This window comes from Carcharhinus amblyrhynchos, unplaced genomic scaffold (genome assembly GCF_965287045.1).
Source record: "Carcharhinus amblyrhynchos unplaced genomic scaffold, sCarAmb.v2.hapA scaffold_704, whole genome shotgun sequence".
In the NCBI taxonomy this organism is placed as follows: domain Eukaryota; kingdom Metazoa; phylum Chordata; class Chondrichthyes; order Carcharhiniformes; family Carcharhinidae; genus Carcharhinus; species Carcharhinus amblyrhynchos.
In genome coordinates, this window is record NW_027650444.1 from 1 (window position 1) to 18849 (window position 18849).

At 49.3% G+C, this 18849-nt stretch overlaps 1 protein-coding gene and 1 long non-coding RNA gene across 2 annotated transcripts; both read left to right on the forward strand.

Moving 5' to 3' along the window:
• The first annotated feature begins 1391 nt into the window (after positions 1 to 1391).
• On the forward strand, positions 1392 to 5013 carry LOC145339850 (uncharacterized). The gene is made up of 3 exons (XR_013886081.1): positions 1392 to 1508; positions 3122 to 3175; positions 4900 to 5013. It is a non-coding gene; the product is annotated as an uncharacterized LOC145339850 (long non-coding RNA).
• A 105-nt stretch (positions 5014 to 5118) lies between these two features.
• On the forward strand, positions 5119 to 18849 carry LOC145339849 (receptor-type tyrosine-protein phosphatase H-like). Its single transcript, XM_080184383.1, has 7 exons — positions 5119 to 5319; positions 8246 to 8322; positions 10277 to 10411; positions 11742 to 11864; positions 13339 to 13496; positions 15704 to 15839; positions 18243 to 18849. Exons 1-7 carry the CDS (start codon positions 5238 to 5240, stop codon positions 18396 to 18398), a joined length of 867 nt encoding a protein of 288 aa, XP_080040509.1. The 5' UTR covers positions 5119 to 5237; the 3' UTR covers positions 18399 to 18849.

An 18849-nucleotide genomic window follows, 5' to 3' on the forward strand; every position in this document is an offset into this window, starting at 1 on the left:
GTACATACAAGTGTGCATGTGTGTCTGTTGTAACCCTGCTGGCCTCTTCTCACAGAGTGGCCAAGCCAAGATGGATCTAAAGTTTACTTATTAGTGTCACAAGTGCGCTGACGTGAAGTTACTGTTAAAATCCCCCTAGTCGCCACACTCCGGCGCCTGTTCGGGTACACCGAGAGACGGCCAATGCATCTAACCAGCACGTCTTTCGCACTGTGGGAGGGAAGCGGAGGAAACCCACGCAGACACGGGGAGAATGTGCAAACTCAGCACAGACAGTGATCCAAGCCAGGAATCTAACCCGGGCGCTCTGAGGCAGCAGTGCTAACCATTGTTCCACCATGCACAGGAACTTCATTGCAGTGTTACATGAATAGGGAGGGAATAGAGGGGTACGGACTTAGGGCAGGTGGTGTTTTTTTTAGTTCAGTTGGGGTGTCATGATCGGCACAGGCTTGGAGGGCCGAAGGGCCTGTTCCCGTGCTGTACTTTGTTCTTTGTTGCTTACCACCATGTTGCCCTGAGTGTTGTGCCCCAGTAAAGAGCAATACCTCCTGGGTGCTGGCCTTCATATCTACAGGGCTGGGATATAGGGATGCAGATGGTACAAAACACTAGGTAGAACCTACTTAGAGTTCTATGAGCAGGTATGGGCACCTCACTTTAGAAAGGATAATTTTAGCCCTGGAAAATGTTCAATACAGGCTTACAAGAATGACATCTAGACTTCATTGGCTAAGTTACAATGAGAGATTTGACAAATTAGGCCTTTATTCTCTCGAATTCAGAAGTTGACCAGTAGGCCATGAGTAGGCCACACTTGGAATACTGCGTCCAATCCTGGTCACCACACTACCAGAAGGACGTGGAGGCTTTGGAGGGACTACGGGAAAGGTTTACCAGGATGTTGCCTGGTATTAGCTATGAGGAAGAGATTGAATGAACTGGGATTGTTCCACTGGGAAAAACGGAGGCTGAGGGGTGACCTGATAGATAAAATTATGAGGGGTATGGATAGAGTGGACAGTTGGAAGCTTTCTCCCCAGGGCACAAATGACAATTACAAGTTCATACTCCAATCATTACCTCAATCGGGGACCTCATGGTCCAACAGGCCAACATCACAGGCCTCGGTAAAGTCATTAGAGTGGAGTGGCTCCTTTTAAGGGGGCAATTCTTTGTGGGCCAATGGAGTGAGGGGGCAAGACACAGGCCAACTGGGAGTGAGGGTGAGCAGTCCAGAGGCTGGAGGGCTTCAGCTGGAGTCAGGGTGTTGTTGAGGAGTATTGGGTATGTTGTTGAACCTTCACGTGTATACTTCTTCTTATCAATAAATCCTTTAGTTCCATATCGAGTCGCTGTGAGTTAGTACACTTCCCTCAGACTAACTATCCACCGCCTCTGTATTCTGTGCAGCCATTATCATCGGAGCAGTTGTAGGCTCACTCCTGGGTCTAATCCTGACTGGTTTACTGCTGTATTTCATCCCTGATCAAGCGGATACCATGGACGTAAGTGAATTTGAAATAAATTTTTCCAGCAACCCTGCCCTCCAGGAATCAGCATTCCGAAGGAGACGGGACACGGCTGCCTCACAGCGCCAGGGACCCGGGTTCGATTCCAGCCTCGGGTAACTGTCCGTGTGGAGCTTGCACGTTCTCCATGGGGGGGAATTTTCCTCTCCCCCCCCCCACACCCCGCCGCCACCGGGTCCTAGATGGTGGGGAGGGGGTGGGGCAGACCACGCAAAGCTCCATTGACCTCGTGAGGGGTTTTCCGGTTTTGTGGCGAGGGCAGTTGGAAAACGCCCCCCTCCCCCCGTGTCTTCCTCCTGACACTCCGGCCTCCCCCCAACACTCCAAAGATCTGTATGTTAGGTGGATTGGACCTGGTGAATCGCCCCTTTTGGGTATTTTTCATCCGGTTTTTAGTGGGTGTGGAACTACAGTACAATACTATCGAAAATCCTTCCAAACTGAGACAATCTGTCAACTGAGAACAGGGATATGATGCAAGTTCGCTGAATGACATCCTGTTGGTTTTAGGAGGAGAATATGAGAATAGCATTAAGCCAATGTGGAGGGAGCTTTACTCTGTATCTAACCCCGTGCTGTACCTATCCTGGGAGTGTTTGATGGGGACAGTGTAGAGGGAGCTTTACTCTGTATCTAACCCCGTGCTGTACCTGTCCTGGGAGTGTTTGATAGGGGACAGTGTAGAGGGAGCTTTACTCTGTATCTAACCCCATGCTGTACCTGTCCTGGGAGTGTTTGATAGGGACAGTGTAGAGGGAGCTTTACTCTGTATCTAACCCCGTGCTGTACCTGTCCTGGGAGTGTTTGATGGGGGACAGTGTAGAAGGTGCTTTACTCTGTATCTAACCCCGTGCTGTACCTGTCCTGGGAGTGTTTGATGGGGGGACAGTGCAGAGGGAGCTTTACTCTGTATCTAACCCCGTGCTGTACCTGTCCTGGGAGTGTTTGATGGGGACAGTGTAGAGGGAGCTTTACTCTGTATCTAACCCCGTGCTGTACCTGTCCTGGGAGTGTTTGATGGGGACAGTGTAGAGGGAGCTTTACTCTGTATCTAACCCCATGCTGTACCTGTCCTGGGAGTGTTTGATGGGGGACAGTGTAGAGGGAGCTTTACTCTGTATCTAACCCCGTGCTGTACCTGTCCTGGGAGTGTTTGATGGGGACAGTGTAGAGGGAGCTTTACTCTGTATCTACCCCGTGCTGTACCTGTCCTGGGAGTGTTTGATGGGGACAGTGTAGAGGGAGCTTTACTCTGTATCTAACCCCGTGCTGTACCTGTCCTGGGAGTGTTTGATGGGGACAGTGTAGAGGGAGCTTTACTCTGTATCTAACCCCGTGCTGTACCTGTCCTGGGAGGGTTTGATGGGGCAGTGTAGGTGGGGGAGTTTATGTTCAATCCGATATTCTCACGGGTAGATTAGGGATTATGTGGTCTTAATGATGAGTAATGAAAAGAAGGCCATTTGCTCCCTCAGTGTGGGAGATTTTCATAGGCAGATCTTTGAATGTTGAAGCTGGAATGAAGTTAAGTTCTTGCAGTTAGATTCAGCCACATTTTCTTCTGGTAAACACTTCTATTTTTGTTCCAGAAAACAGCCGAGTTCAGACTTTGCACCAATGACTGCAATTCCGAGAGAAGTCAAGTAAGTGGGAATTAATTCCTGATGGTTCTCGCTCTTCCCTGTCTCCTCACCAGCTCCTTCAGGACAGGTTAACTCTGATTGGTCAGGCCAATCCCAGTTTGAATATTTACATACCCTGGCAGTTGACTGTCAGTCATCAGTGAACTGGTGCCTTCTCCATGACAACACCTCTACCAATCACAGTCTGCTTACCAATCAATCTTCTCGTGAAGTACAAATTGTTGTTCCTCTTACAGTTAGTACTCCTGCCAAGGTCCTGATGAGTGCACGATGAAATGCTTCGACACAACGGCACAGTGGTTAGCACGGTGGCGGCACAGTGGTTAGCACGGTGGCCTCACGGTGCCAGGGACCTGGGTTCGATTCCCAGCTTGGGTCACAGTCTGTGTAGAGTTTGCATATCCTCCCCGTATCTCCGTAGGTTTCCTCTGGGTATTCCGGTTTCTTCCCACACTCAAGTTGTGCAAGTTAGGTGGATTAGCTCTGCTAAATTAACCCCTAGTGTTGGGGGGATTAAGCAGCGTAAGTAAGTGGGGTTACTGGGATAGGGCCTGGGTGGGATTGTCGTCAGTTGAGGCTTGATGGGCTGAATGGCCTCTATGATTCAATGTGTGTCTTTTATCAGTTGTTCAGCATTATCAGACAACTATAAAGAGTGTCTGATAGAGTCATAGAGATATACAGCATGGAAACAGGCCCTTTGGCCCAACTCATCCATGGTTTCCTAAACTGAGCTAGTCCCATTTGCCTGTCTTTGGCCCATATCCCTTAAACCTTTCCCATCCATGTTCCTGTCCAAATGTCTTTACAATGTTGTACCCGCCTCTATCACCTCATTCCAGACATGCACCGCCCTCTATGTGGAAAAGGTACCCCTTAAGTCCTTTCCAAATTTCTGCCCTCTCACTTTTATACTCATGCCCTCTAGTTTTGAACTCGCCCCTACCCTGTGGAAAGACCTTGGCTATCCACCCCATCTATGCCACTTATGATTTTATAAACCTCAATAAGGTCATAGAAATCATAGAACCCCTACAGTACAGAAAGAGGCCATTCGGCCCATCGAGTCTGCACTGACCACAATCCTACCCAGGCCCTACCCCCATATCCATACATTTTTTTTTAACCCACTAATCCTCTAACCTATGCAGCTATGGTCAATTTATCATGGCCCATCAACCTAACCCGCACATCTTTGGACTGTGGGAGGAAACCGGAGCACCAGGAGGAAACCCACACAGACACGAGGAGAATGTGCAAACTCCACACAGACAGTGACCTGAGCCCTGAATCGAACCCAGGTCCCTGGAGCTGTGAAGCAGCAGTGCTAACCACTGTGCCCTTAAGGGTCACCCCTCATCCTCCTATGCTCCAGGGGAAAAAGTCCCAACCTATCCCTCCCAAGGTTTAATGGCGACGTACGAGGCAGATGTTTTACACAGAGGGTGGTGGGTGCCTGGAACTCATTGCCAGGGGAGGTAGTGGAAGCTGATACGATAGTGAGTTTTAAAGGGCGTCTTGACAAGTCCATGACTAGGATGGGAATAGAGGGATATGGTCCCCGGAAGGGTAGGGGTTTTAGTTCAGTCGGGGCAGCATGGTCGGTGCAGGCTCGGAGGGGCCGAAGGGCCTGTTCCTGTGCTGGAATTTTCTTTGTTCTTTTCTTTGTCCCGACTCCTGTACCCAACGAAGCAATTTCACCCTCACTCTATTTTGTTTACCAGGCCAATTCCGGTCTGTCAGTACGAGGGATACTTCCAGAGCAAGCACGCCGACACGGATTTTGGTTTTGCCGAGGAATATCAGGTACGGCGGAGGGTCGGGAACCGGGTCGGTACGTTGCCATGTTCAACCTTGGCACTGGGGGAAGGTCTCGCCTACCCTGTGATCGGTCAGTCTTGACGTTCCGCAGTGTGCGGAGAGCACACTGCTGGGTTCGCCCTCCCGTTGAAGTGAGCCCGGAGTAGAATGATCGTAACGTTACCGTGATTGTTGAACCTTTTGCCGGAAGCTGACCAATGACACCCCCCTCTCTCCTACTCATGAACCGCAGAGTCTGAGCATGGTCGGAACGAGACAATCTGTGAGCGATGCCCAGCAGGTGGACAACAAAGGAAAGAATCGCTACACCAATGTCCTCCCGTGTGAGTAACCGAGATGTTAAGATCCAGAACTGGGAACCAGAACTGCTGGAAACACTCAGCGGGTCAGGCAACAGAGAGAAGCAGAGTTATTGTTCAGGGTTACTGATCTCTGGGACCAGAGTGTGGTTCGTGCTGTATTGGATCATAGAATCCCTACAGTGCAGAAGGAGGCCATTCAGCCCATCGAGCACACTCCCCCCATAGAATCGCGACAGAGCAGAAGGAAGCTATTTTGGCTCATTGATTCTGCACCACAATCCCATCAAGGCCCAATCCCTGTAACATCATATATTTACCCTGCTAATCCTCCTGACACTGAGGGGAAACGTAGCTTGGCCAATATATCTAACCTACACATATTGGAACACTAAGAAGCAATTTAGCATGATCAATCCACCTAAACTACACACCTTGGGACACTAAGAAGTAATTTAGAATGGCCAATACACCTAACCTACACATCTTGGGACATTAAGGGGCAATTTAGCACAGCTAATCCACCCAACCCACACATTTTTGGACATGAATGGGCTATTTAGCATGGCCAATCCACCTAACCTATACATCTTTGGACTGTGGGAGGAAACCGAAGCACCCGGAGAAAACCCACGCAGACACGGGGCGAGCTCCACACAGACAGTGACTCAAGCCGGGAATTGAACCTGGGTTCCTGGCAGCAGTGCTAGCCACTGTGCCGGCTATAGATGCAAACATTGCGAAGGGATGTGTAGGAGTTCCTGCAGGGAGGATCTCAAGGAAAGGGGGGATTTACCAGAATGGTTCCAGGGGATGAGGGATTTCAGATTGGAGAAGCTAGGGTTCTTCACCTTGGACCAAAGGAGATTGAGGAGAGATTTGCGAGCGGTGTGCAAGACTAGGATATCGATAAGGTAGACAAATGGAAACCATTCCCTTTAGCAGGAAAATTGGGAGGGACACAACTTTATTGTTTTGGCTAAGTGGTGCGATGTGAGGAAGAATTGTTTTACACAGTGAGTGGTTAACAGCCTAGAACTTAAGTGGCACAATGGTTAGCACAGCTGCCTCACAGTGCCAGGGACCCAGGTTCGATTCCTGGCTTGGGTCACTGTCTATGTGGAGTCTGCATGTTCTCCCCTGTGTCTGCATGGGATTTCTCCGGGTGCTCCGGTTTCCTCTCTCAGTCCAAAGATGTGTAGGTTAGCTGGATTGACCATGCTAAATTGTTCCTTAGAGTCCGAAGATGTGCAGGCTAGGTGGATTAGTCATGTTAAATTACACCTTAGTGTCCCAAGATGCGTAGGTTAGATGGATTGGCAATGCTAAATTGTCCCTTGGTGTCCAAAGATGTGCAGGTTAGGTGTATTTGCCATGTTAAATTGCCCCTTAGTGTCCAAAGATGTGTAGGTTAGGGGGATTAGCCATGCTAAATTAAGAATTGTTTTACACAGTGAGTGGTTAACAACCCAGAACTTGGTGGCACAGTGGTTAGCACGGCTGCCTCACAGCTCCAGGGACCTGGATTCGATTCCCAGCTTGGGTCACTGCCTGTATGGAGTTTGTACATTCTCCCCATTTCTGCGTGGGGTTCCTCCAGGCACTCCGGTTTCCTCCCACGGTCCAAAAATGTGCGGGTTAGGTGGATTGGCCATGTGAAATGTGTGGGGTTATGGGGAATAAATTGCTCCAAAAGGAATTTGAATGGTCAAATGGGGAAACAAACGGTGAGGGGGACAGAATGAGGCAGTGAGATAGACTGGATTGCTTTCCAGGGAGACTGAATGGATTTGATGGCCAAACTGGCCTCTTTCTGTGCGGCAATAGCTCTGTGATCCGAAGCTGATGTTACTGTGTACAGATGGCCCATGGAATGTTGGTTAACATACCATCGCTGTCACGGTTACTTCCTAGATCATGGTTTTTCCCACTTTTTTAAAATTCATTTTATGTGTTGTGGGCACCACTGGCTGGGCTGGCATTTATTGCCCATCCCTACTTGCCCAGGGACAACCACATTGGTTGAGAGTCACATGTAGGCCAGACCGGGTAAGGACGGCAGATTTCCTTCCCTGAAGGGGATTAGTGAACCTGATGGGTTTTTCCAACAATGGACAATGGTTCCATGGTCATCGGTAGAATATTAACTCCAGATTTTTTAATGAATTCAAATTCCACTATCTACCATGGCAGGATTCGAACCCGGGTCTCCAGAACATTATGCTGGGCCTCTGGTCTAGTGACAATCCCACCAGGCCACTGCTTCCCCAAGATCTGGGGAGTCGGATAGGAATTTTCCAGAACTTTTCATAGAATAGAATCATAGCAACCCTACAGTGCAGAAGGAGGCCATTTGGCCCATCGAGTCTGCACCGAACAGAATCCCACCCAGGCCCTATTCCTGTAACCCCCTCATATTTACCCTGCTAATCCCCCTTGACACTAAGGGGCAAATTAGCCTGGCCAATCCACCTAAGCTGCACATTTTTCAGACTGTGGGAGGAAACTGGAGCCTCGGAGGAAACCCAGGCAGACTCGGGGAGAACATACAGCCCCAGTCTATTCAGTCTCTTCTCATAAGCCAACCCTCTCAACTCTGGAACCAATCTAGTGAATCTCCTCTGCACCCCCTCCAGTGCCAGGAGATCTTTTCTCAAGTAAGGGGACCAAAACTGTACACAGTAACTCCAGGTGTGGCCTCACCAGCACCTTATACAGCTGCAACATAACCTCGCTGTTTTTAAACTCCATCCCTCTAGCAATGAAGGACAAAATTCCATTTGCCTTCTTAATGATCTGCTGCAAACCAACTCCTTGAGATTCCTGCACAAGGACACCCAGATCCCTCTGCACAGCCGCATGCTGCAATTTTTTACCATTTAAATAATAGTCCATTTTGCTGTTTGGGTGGCTTTGATTGACAATGTTTTCTCTCTCTCTCTTCCTCCAGATGATGCATCAAGGGTTAAACTCATCCCTCAACCAGAGGACCCTACCTCTGATTACGTCAATGCAAGCTACATGCCTGTAAGTGTCTCATAATCGAGGTTAAGGAGAGATCTGCTTCCATAACCATGAGAATCCTGACCCCAGTATAAAGGAGAGTATTATATTGAATTTCGAGGGGACGTTAACAAAGCTAACGGAGACTAAAAAGTAAGAAAAGGTGTCAGGTCATCCATCAAACAAACTAATTTAATTAGAAGCCAACCATCTCCCCTTGACATTCCATTACTGAATCCCCACTATCGACATCCCCTGGGATTGGCCAAAAACTGTACCGGACTCGCCACATCAATACAGTGCCTATAAGAAGCAGGCCAGAGGCTAGGAATATTGCAGCGAGTAACTCACCTCCTGACTCCCCCAGGCCTACCCACCATCTACAAAGCGTGTGATGGAATACTCCCCACTTGCCTGGATGGGTGCAGCTCCAACAACACTCAAGAATCACCCGGAACAAAGCAGCCCCCGCTTGATTGCTACCCCCTTCCACAAACATTCACCCCCTCCACCACCGACGCTCAGTGGCAGCCGAGTGTACCATCTACAAGACGCACTGCAGCAACTCACCGAGGATCCTTAAGCAGCACCTTCCAAACCCGCAACCTCTACAAGGGCAGCAGGTACATGGAGACACCACCACCACCTGCAAGTTCCCCTCCAAGTCGCTCCCTGTCCTGACAAGGAAATATAGAATGCTACAGCGCAGAAGGAGGACATTTGGCCCATCGAGTCTGCACCGACCACAATCCCACCCAGATCCTATCCCCACAACCCATTCATTTACCCTAGCTAGTCCCCCTGGCACTAAGGGGCAATTTAGCATGGCCAATCCACCTAACCTACATATCTTTGGACTGTGGGAGGAAACCAGAGCACCCAGAGGGGACCCACGCAGACGTGGGGAGAATGTGCAAACTCCAGGCAGACAGTGACCCAAGCCGGGAATCGAACCTGGGTCCCTGGCGCTGTGAGGCAGCAGTGCCAACTACTGTGCCAATGTACCACTCCTTCACTGTGGCTAGGTCAAAATCCAGGAGCTTTCTCCCTGACAGCACTGTGGGTGCACCTACACCACACAGTATAAAAGGAAGATCTATCACCCCCTTGGGCAGTTTTCTAATGAGGCCCATTGCATCCCAAAGTCACATTCAAGAGAATTATAGAACATAGAACATAGAACATAGAACACTACAGCACAAACAGGCCCTTCGGCCCACAAGTCCTAGCCTTACTGAGACGGAAACTACATTTTAAGAGCTGTTATCTGTCTCTCTCTGTGTTGGAAATCCTTATTTTGTTACATTCCCATGCAATGTACTTTCATTGTTCAAATAATGATAGTGTTCATCATACGTCAAGGCCAGATGGTAGCCTAGTGGTATTATCGCTAATTATTAACCCAGAAACTCAGCCAATGTTCTAGGAATCTTGGATCGAATCCCACAGATGGTGGAATTTGATCTTGATAAAAAATATCTGGAATTATTAAGAATTTACTCACAACCATGAAGCTACTGTTGGAAAGACCCATCTGGTTCACTAATGTCCTTTAGGGAAGGAAATCTGCCGTCCTTACCCGGTCTGGCCTACATGTGACTACAGAGCCACAGCAATGGGGTAATTAATTCTGGCCAGCCAGCGATGCCCACATCCTGTGAATGATTAAACAAAAATAAAGCAGGGGGGTCTCTGCCGCTAGTTGGCATCAACAAGCAATGGTGGCACCTCCCCATTGCCCCAATTCTGTGCCCTGCCTTACCCAGGGTTGCCTGGTGTTGGCACTTCTGAATTTCTGGCTAGGACATTATGGTTGTTGTTGAGTTAGTTTTGCCTCTGTTTACCCTCTTCCCCTCCCCACCCTACCCCCTGTTCTAAATATCCACCCCACCACATTCCAGTCAGGAATTATATCCCTGACTTTTTCTTGTTGCGGTGGTTCCTGTTCTGAATTCTTATTCCCGCTGGTTCTTTGTAGTGTTACAAGACCGGAAGCGAGTTCATCGCTGCCCAGGGACCCCTGCCAAGCACCGTGGCGGACTTCTGGAGAATGGTTTGGGAGCAGAAGTCGGAGATCATTGTGATGCTGACAAACTGTGTGGAATTAAATCGGGTGAGTTCCTTGCCAACCGTTTGAATTGGACGGCACGGTGGCGCAGAGGTTAGCACCTGCTGCCTCACAGCGCCAGGGACCCAGGTTCGATTCCGGCCTCGGGTCACTGTCTGTGTGGAGTTTACACGCTCTCCCCGCATCTGCGTGGGTTTCCTCCGAGTGCTCCCCGTTCACCATCATGGGGAGATGGTGGTGTTGTCTCTGGGCTAGTAATCCAGAGATCCAGGACAATGCTCTGGGGACCTGGGTTCGAATCCCGCCACAGCAGCTGGTGTACTTTGGATTCAATAAAACAACTGGAATTAAAAATCTACTGATTACCATTGCCGATTGTCAGAAAAACCCACCTGGTTCACTAATGTCCCTTTAGGGAAGGAAATCTGCTGTCCTTACCCGGTCTGGCCTACATGTGACTCCAGAACCACAGGTTAATGTGGTTGACTCTTAACTGCCCCATCAAGGGCAACTAAGAATGGACAATAAATGATGGCCCAGCCAACGACACCACGTCCCATGAAGGAACAAACAAGAAAGAATGTTATTCAACTAGAAAGAGTGCAGAAGAGATTTATTAGGATGTTACCGGGACTTGCTGGTTTGGGTTATAAGGAGAGGCTGGGATTTTTTTTCTCTGGAGTGTAGGAGGCTGAGGGTGACCTTATAGAGGTCTATAATGTAGTGAGGGGCATAGATCAGCGAGATAGTCAATATCTTTTCCCTAAGGTAGGGGAGCCTAAAACTAGAGGGCATAGGTTTAAGGTGAGAGGGGGGAGATACAAAAGGGTCCAGAGGGGCATTTTTTTTCACACAGAGGGTGGTGAGTGTCTGGAACGAGCTGCCAGAGGCAATAGCAGAGGCAGATACAATTTTGTCTTTTAAAAAGCGTTTAGGTACATGGGTAAGATTGGTACAGAGGGATATGGGCAATTGGGACTACTTAGTGGTTTAAAAAAGAGGGATGCATGGACTAGTTGGGCCAAAGGGCCTGTTTCCATGCTGTAAACCTCTATAATTCTACGAATTAAAAGCTGGCATGGTGGGATTCGAAGCCAGGTCCCCAGAACATTCCTCCAGATTATCAGTCGAGTAACAACACGACTACACCACCACCACTGCCTCCCCTAGAGAAGTGACCAATAAAGGCCCATCTAAGGGGAGGCTAGACAAGCAAATGAGGGAGTAGGAGATAGAGATTGAGATGGGGAAAGGTGGGGATGGAGGCTCAAGTGGATCATAGTACAGAAAGGTCGGGCCGAATTGCCTGCTTCTGGGCGGTTCATGCTACGTAATTATTTTGGATGAAGCCCTCTCAAATATGCTTTTGTTCCAGGTCAAGTGCGAACACTACTGGCCCCTGGATTACACCCCCTGTACCTATGAGGGCATCACAGTGACTGTCACCCAGGAGACCATCCTCAGCGATTGGACCCTCCGAGAGTTCAGGCTCACGAAGGTGAGAGGCTGCACAAAATGATGGATAGACTGCGTTCTATCCAGTTCCACCGTGGAACAATAAACTCCTTGACTTATCATTGTGTTCAATAACAACAGTAACACCACACAAGGGCCAGTCAATGGCAAAAAGAGAGAATGTAACCATCTCCCCTTTGGCATTCAACGGCATAATCATCACTGAATCCATCCCCCACCACCGCCCCCTCCCCCTCCCCTCTCCGCAATCTGCCCATCTCCCCCATCAACAATCCTGAGGATTTACCATTGAACAGAAATATAACAGACCCAGCTCTTATAAATACTGCGGCTACCAGAGCAGATCGGAGACTGGGAATCCCTTTTTTAAAATTTATCGGTGTCACAAGTAGGTTTACATTAACACTGCAATGAAATTACTGTGAAAACCCCCGAGCCGCCACACTCCGGTGCCTGTTTGGGTATGCCAAGAGAGAATTTAGCATGGCCAATGCACCTAACCAGCACGTCTCTTGGACTGAGAGAGGAACCCGGAGCAGTCAGAGGAAACCCACACAGACACAGGGAGAATGTGCAGACTCCGCACAGGCAGTGACCCAAACCAAGAATTGAACCTGGGTCCCTGGCGCTGTGAGGCAGCCGGGCTAACCACTGTGCCACCGTGCAGCAAGTAACTCACCTCCTGACTCCCCAGAGCCTGTCCACCATCAACATGGCACAAGTCAGGGGTGTTACGGAATACTCTCCCCTTGCCTGGATGGGTGCAGCTCCGACAACACTCGGGAAGCTTGACACCATCCAGGACAAAGTAGCCCTGTTTGACTGGCACCCCATCCACCACCTTAAATTTGACTCCCTTCTCTACCGAACCACAGTGGTAGCCGTGTGTACCATCTACAAGATGCACTGCAGCAACTCACCAAGGCTCCTTAGGCAGCACCTTCCAAACCCATGACTTTTACCATCTAGGAGGACAATGGCAGCAGACACATGGGAAACACCATCACCTGGACTTTCCCCTCCAAGTCACACACTACAGGGCATAACTATAAGGTTCATGGTGGGAGATATAGGAGGGATGTCCAAGGTAGATTCTTTACTCAGAGAGTGGTTGGGGTGTGAAATACACTGCCTGCTGTGATAGTGGAGTCGGACGCTTTAGGAACTTTCAAGCGGTTATTGGATAGGCACATGGAGCACCCCAGAATGATAGGGAGTGGGATAGACTGATCTTGGGTTCGGATATGGCTCGGCACAACATCGAGGGCTGAAGGGCCTGTACTGTACTGTTCTCTGTTCTGTTCAGTGTTGGAATAGGGATTAACGATTGGGTTTGGCCAGGTCAAACCCATCAGACTTTCCTAGACTTGGTACAGGTGTGAGGTGGGTGTTTGAGTGAGGGAGAGAAGCCCCAGTGGTTACGTCAGGAGGGAGATGCCTTCAGGCAAGGAGGAGTGAGAGTTAAAGGGGACTGAACCTCTGCCTCTTCTGGATAGGCTGAGTCCTCGGAACGGCGCTTGGTCTCACACTTTCACTTCACTGCCTGGCCGGATCATGGCGTTCCCAAAACCACGGACAAACTGCTAGCATTCCACAAACTCATCCGGGATCGCCTGAATAGGAACCAGCAAGGCCCACCTGTCATACACTGCAGGTAAGGAGTCACTGTGATTGCTACTTTCTGCTCTGGTTTGCTGCAGAGGGATCTGGGTGTTCTAGTCCATGAATCGTAGAAATTTATTTATTTAAAGTTTATTTATTTATTAGTGCCGCAAGTAAGACTTACATTGACACTGCAATGAAGTTACTGTGAACATCCCCTAGTCGCCGCACTCTGGCGCCTATTCGGGTACAGTTTGGCATGGTCGATGCACCCTAACCAGCACTACTTTCGTACTGTGGGAGGAAATCGGAGCACCCAGAGGAAACCCACACAGACACGGGGAGAACATGCAGACTCCACACTTTGACCCAAGCCAGGAATCGAACCCAGGTTCCTGGCGTTGCGAGGCAGCAGTGCTAATCACCATGCCATCCGTGAAAGCTAGTAGACAAGTGTAGCAGGTAATAAGGAAACCAAATGTGGGCGGCACAGTGGTTAGCATTGCTGCCTCATAGCACCAGGGACCCGGGTTCAATTCCAGCCTTGGGTGACAGTCTGTGTGGAGTTTGCATGTTCTCCCTGTGTCTACTGGGGTTTACTCCAGGTGCTCCAGTTTCCTCCCACAGTCCAAAGATGTGTGGGTTAGGTAGATTGGCCGTGCTAAAATTGGATGATAAGGAGCAAAGATAGAATAGAATAGAATCCCTACAGTACAGAAAGAGGCCATCCAGCCCATCGAGTTTGTACGTACTCCCCTGTGTCTGCGTGGGTTTCCTCCCACACTCCAAAGATGTACGGGTTAGGTTGATTGGCTAAGCTAAATTGCCCCTTAGTGTCAGGGGGATTAGCAGGGTAAATACTTTTGGGTTACGAAGATAGGGAGGGGTGTGATTATTGTCAGTGCAGACTCGATGGACCGAATGGTCTCCTTTTGCACTGTAAGGATTCAGTGAGAAATGGAATTGTGGTGTTCATTACTAATAGAATAGAATATATAAGTAGGGAGGAGCTTTTGCAACTGTATCGGGCACTGGGGAGACCACATCTGGATTATTGCGCACAGTTTTGGTCCCTTTACTTGAGGAAGGGTGTAAATGCATCAGACACAGTTCAGAGAAGGTTCACTAGGTTGATTCCAGGAACAACAGTCTTGTTTTATGGAGAGGTTGAGGATCCAGACTCACTGGAGTTTAGCAGAATGAGAGGAGGTCTAATCGAGGTGTATAAGATGCGAGGGGTGGGGGTGTTGACAGGGTGGACAGAGAAAGGATGTTTCCTCTTGTTGGATAATCTAGAACAAGAGGCCATAGTTTTAGACTAACGGGAGGCAGATTTAAAACAGAGATGAGGAGGAATTATTCCACTCAAAGGCTGGTGAATCTGGGAAATTCCCTACCCCACTGGTTTTTCACTGGTGATGGGATGAAGGGTTATGGGGAGTGGGCAGGAAGTTGGAGATGAGATTAGTCATGATTGTATCAACTGTGGAAGAAGGTTCAAGGGGCTGAATGGCCTTCTCCTCCTCTTAGTTCTTAGGTTAAGAGGCTGTAAGATCCTGATTTTTGAAAAACACCAGGAAAGCTGTGGTTAGTGTGAAGAAACTGGATTAATATTAATAGAGATTTATTTCTATTCATTCCTGGGGCTAGGCCAGCATTTATTGCCCATCCTTAGTTGCCCTTGAACGAAATGTTTCACTTTCAGAGGGCAGCTGAGACCCAACCCCATTGCTGCGGCTCTGGAGTCACATGTAGGCCAGGCCGGGTAAGGACGGCAGATTTCCTTCACTAAAAGGGACATTAGTGAACCAGATGGGTTTTCCCAACAGTCAACAATGGTTTCGTCGTCACCAGTCGCTTCTTAAACCCAGATTTTTTTTTATTGAATTCAAATTCCACCATCTGCCATGGCAGGATTCGAACCCAGGTCCCCAGAACATTAGCTGAGTTTCAGGATTAATAATTTAGCAATAATACCACTAGGCCATCACCTTCTACAGTCATTAACACAGGGTGCTGGGGGGAGAGGGGTTACTGAGTGACTGTGAGGGAGCTGGATTAACATCAGTACAGATACAGTCAGTAACACAGGGAGCTGGGGGGGAGAGAGTGACTGTGTGATGGTGTCAGGGAGATGATTGCTACAATGAGCCCCAATACTTTGATCCAATTTCTTTTGGACAGTCTGTATCATGAGGGAGCTGAGCGAGGGAAATGTGCTTTGTATCTGTTTAATGGCCCTGACTCTCTGATTCTCAGTGCTGGCGTTGGGCGGACTGGTACACTAATAGCCCTGGACTACCTGTTGCAACAAATCGAACATGAAGGTGTCATTGACGTTTATGGAATTGTCCGCAAAATGCGATGGAACCGGCCGCTGATGGTTCAGACAGAGGTGAGTTGTACTCTGTGTGTGTTTAATGTCACAGCTCAGTGGAGGTGGCAGGTGGGGGGGTGCTGGGGGAGCAGACTCGATATGCACCTCCCAGCCTCTTGCTCCTGCTCTGCACTACCCGTCTCTGACCTCCCACAACTGAAATTCCCAGCATGGAATCCCTCCAAATCCTGGGAAAAACTACTCCCTAAAGACAGTGGGTCCCTCGGTAACGTCACACGCCTGGGCAGTTTAGCGCGTCAACCATTGTTCTCATTGGCTCTTAGTCAGAACCACAGACTCATAGAATTGGATTGCAGAAGGAGGCCATTCAACCCATCGAATCTGCACCGACCACAATCTAACCCAGGCCCTTTTCCCGCAACCCCACTTACTTAACCTGCTAATCCCCCTGACATTAGAATTAATTTAGCACGGCCAATCAGCCTAATCCGCACATCTTTGGACACTAAGGGGCAATTTAGCACGGCTAATTCATCTAACCTGCACACCTTTAAATGATGTGGAGATGCCGGCGTTGGACTGGGGTAAACACAGTAAGAAGGCTCACAGCACCAGGTTAAAGTCAACAGGTTTATTTGATAGTAAACCCACAAGCTTTCGGGGTTTGCCCCTTCGTCAGTTCTCTCCAGACCGGAACTCTCCACTCACCTGACCAAGGGGCAAACCCCAAAAGCTTGTGGGTTTACTATCAAATAAACCTGTTGGACTTTAACCTGGTGCTGTAAGACTTCTTACCGTCCTTAAACGGCCAGAGCTCCAGGGCTCAATGCTCTAGGGGCCAGTGCCCTGGGGGCCAGAGCTTGGGCTACTGCAGATAGTGAGGGGGGGAAGTGGGCTGGTCCATGAGGAAGTCTTGTTCATGGGTCCTGAGCTTCTCTAAATGAATGAGGAAGAATTGAGCCACGTGTCCGTGCTTCTTCCTCATTTCTTTAAACACTACAGGCGATTGGAAAGCATTCCCACCCAAAAGATGATGCTCAAAATCTGAATGTGATTAGGGACAGTCCACAATTTGGAGTTTCATCTTTTAGGATTAGATTCTAACCCAATGCTGACTGATGGAGCGGGTCTCTCTTGTCTGCATCCTCAAACAATTCCTGTATGGCAAAAGTTTGGATATCTCAGTTTAGTCCCTGTTGATATTTCAGTCCACAGCACACTCATAAACTATAGGGATCACACGGTTAGGTATTGTAGGAAATCGAAATGGTACAGTGAATTAGAAAATGTTCTGAAGTTCAAGAGAGCTTTACTCTGTATCTAACCCCGTGCTGTACCTGTCCTGGGTGTGTTTGATGGAGACAGTGTAGAGGGAGCTTTACTCTGTATCTAACCCCGTGCTGTACCTGTCCTGGGAGTGTTTGATGGGGGACAGTGTAGAGGGAGCTTTACTCTGTATCTAACCCCGTGCTGTACCTGTCCTGGGAGTGTTTGATGGGGGACAGTATAGAAGGAGCTTTACTCTATCTATCCCTGTGCTGTATCTGTCCTGGGTGTGTTTGATGGGGGGACAGTGTAGAGGGAGCTTTACTCTGTATCTAACCCCGTGCTGTACCTGTCCTGGGAGTGTTTGATGGGGGGACAGTGTAGAGGGAGCTTTACTCTGTATCTAACCCCATGCTGTACCTGTCCTGGGAGTGTTTGATGGGGGACAGTATAGAAGGAGCTTTACTCTATCTATCCCTGTGCTGTATCTGTCCTGGGTGTGTTTGATGGGGACAATGTAGAGGGAGCTTTACTCTGTATCTAACCCCGTGCTGTACCTGTCCTGGGAGTGTTTGATGGGGGGACAGTGTAGAGGGAGCTTTACTCTGTATCTAACCCCGTGCTGTACCTGTCCTGGGAGTGTTTGATGGGGGGACAGTGTAGAGGGAGCTTTACTCTGTATCTAACCCCGTGCTGTACCTGTCCTGGGAGTGTTTGATGGGGGGACATGTGTAGAGGGAGCTTTACTCTGTATCTAACCCCGTGCTGTACCTGTCCTGGGAGTGTTTGATGGGGGGACAGTGTAGAGGGAGCTTTACTCTGTATCTAACCCCGTACTGTACCTGTCCTGGGAGTGTTTGGTGGGGACAGTGTAGAGGGAGCTTTACTCTGTATCTAACCCCGTGCTGTACCTGTCCTGGGAGTGTTTGATGGGGACAGTGTAGAGGGAGCTTTACTCTGTATCTAACCCCGTGCTGTACCTGTCCTGGGAGTGTTTGATGGGGGAACAGTGTAGAGGGAGCTTTACTCTGTATCTAACCCTGTGCTGTACCTGGTCCTGGGGGTGTTTGATAGCAATGGTAGTAAACAGTGCCTTATTTAAATAACCACAGGATTTGCTCTAATTAAGGATGTTTATTGGTTATTTGGCAATGTGTAAACTTTCCATTCTGTTTCCCATTGGCTGAATTGTAGCCTCAATACATCTTCCTGCATCAGTGCATGTTGGATACTCTCCAGTCGAAACAACCCCAGGAGGCGATATACCAGAACCAGCTGGAGCTGCAGGCGGAGCAGGACCTGATCTACGAGAACGTTACTGCCATCCAAACTTCCGATCGGCTGCTTTAGATCACAGCAGCACCTTTCCTTGCTGTGTTGCCGTGGGACTGGGCTGGGATGTGGCTGTAACCGTACGGGTGCCTTTATTCCCGACCCGACCCACTCCGGCTGTTCAAAGGCTACAAACTGAATTGAATCCGATGTCGGTGTTTGACCATCTCCGGTGGAATCTCCGAAATCACTGCCTGTCACCAATCCTGCAGGTTGCTGGTGTCGCCGTGTTGAAATGGCTTTTGAGTCTGGCAGTCTCCAAGTGCATCACATGCTCTCACGCCCCACTCTCTCTCCCCATGCCCAACTCTCTCTCCCCCGACGCCCCACTCTCTCCCCTGCACCCCACTCTCTCCCCCTCCACTTCATTCTCTCCCTGTGCATCCCATGGTCTCCCCCCCTTGCGCCCCAATCTCTCCCCTTGCGCCCCAATCTCTCCCCTTGCGCCCCAATCTCTCCCCTTGCGCCC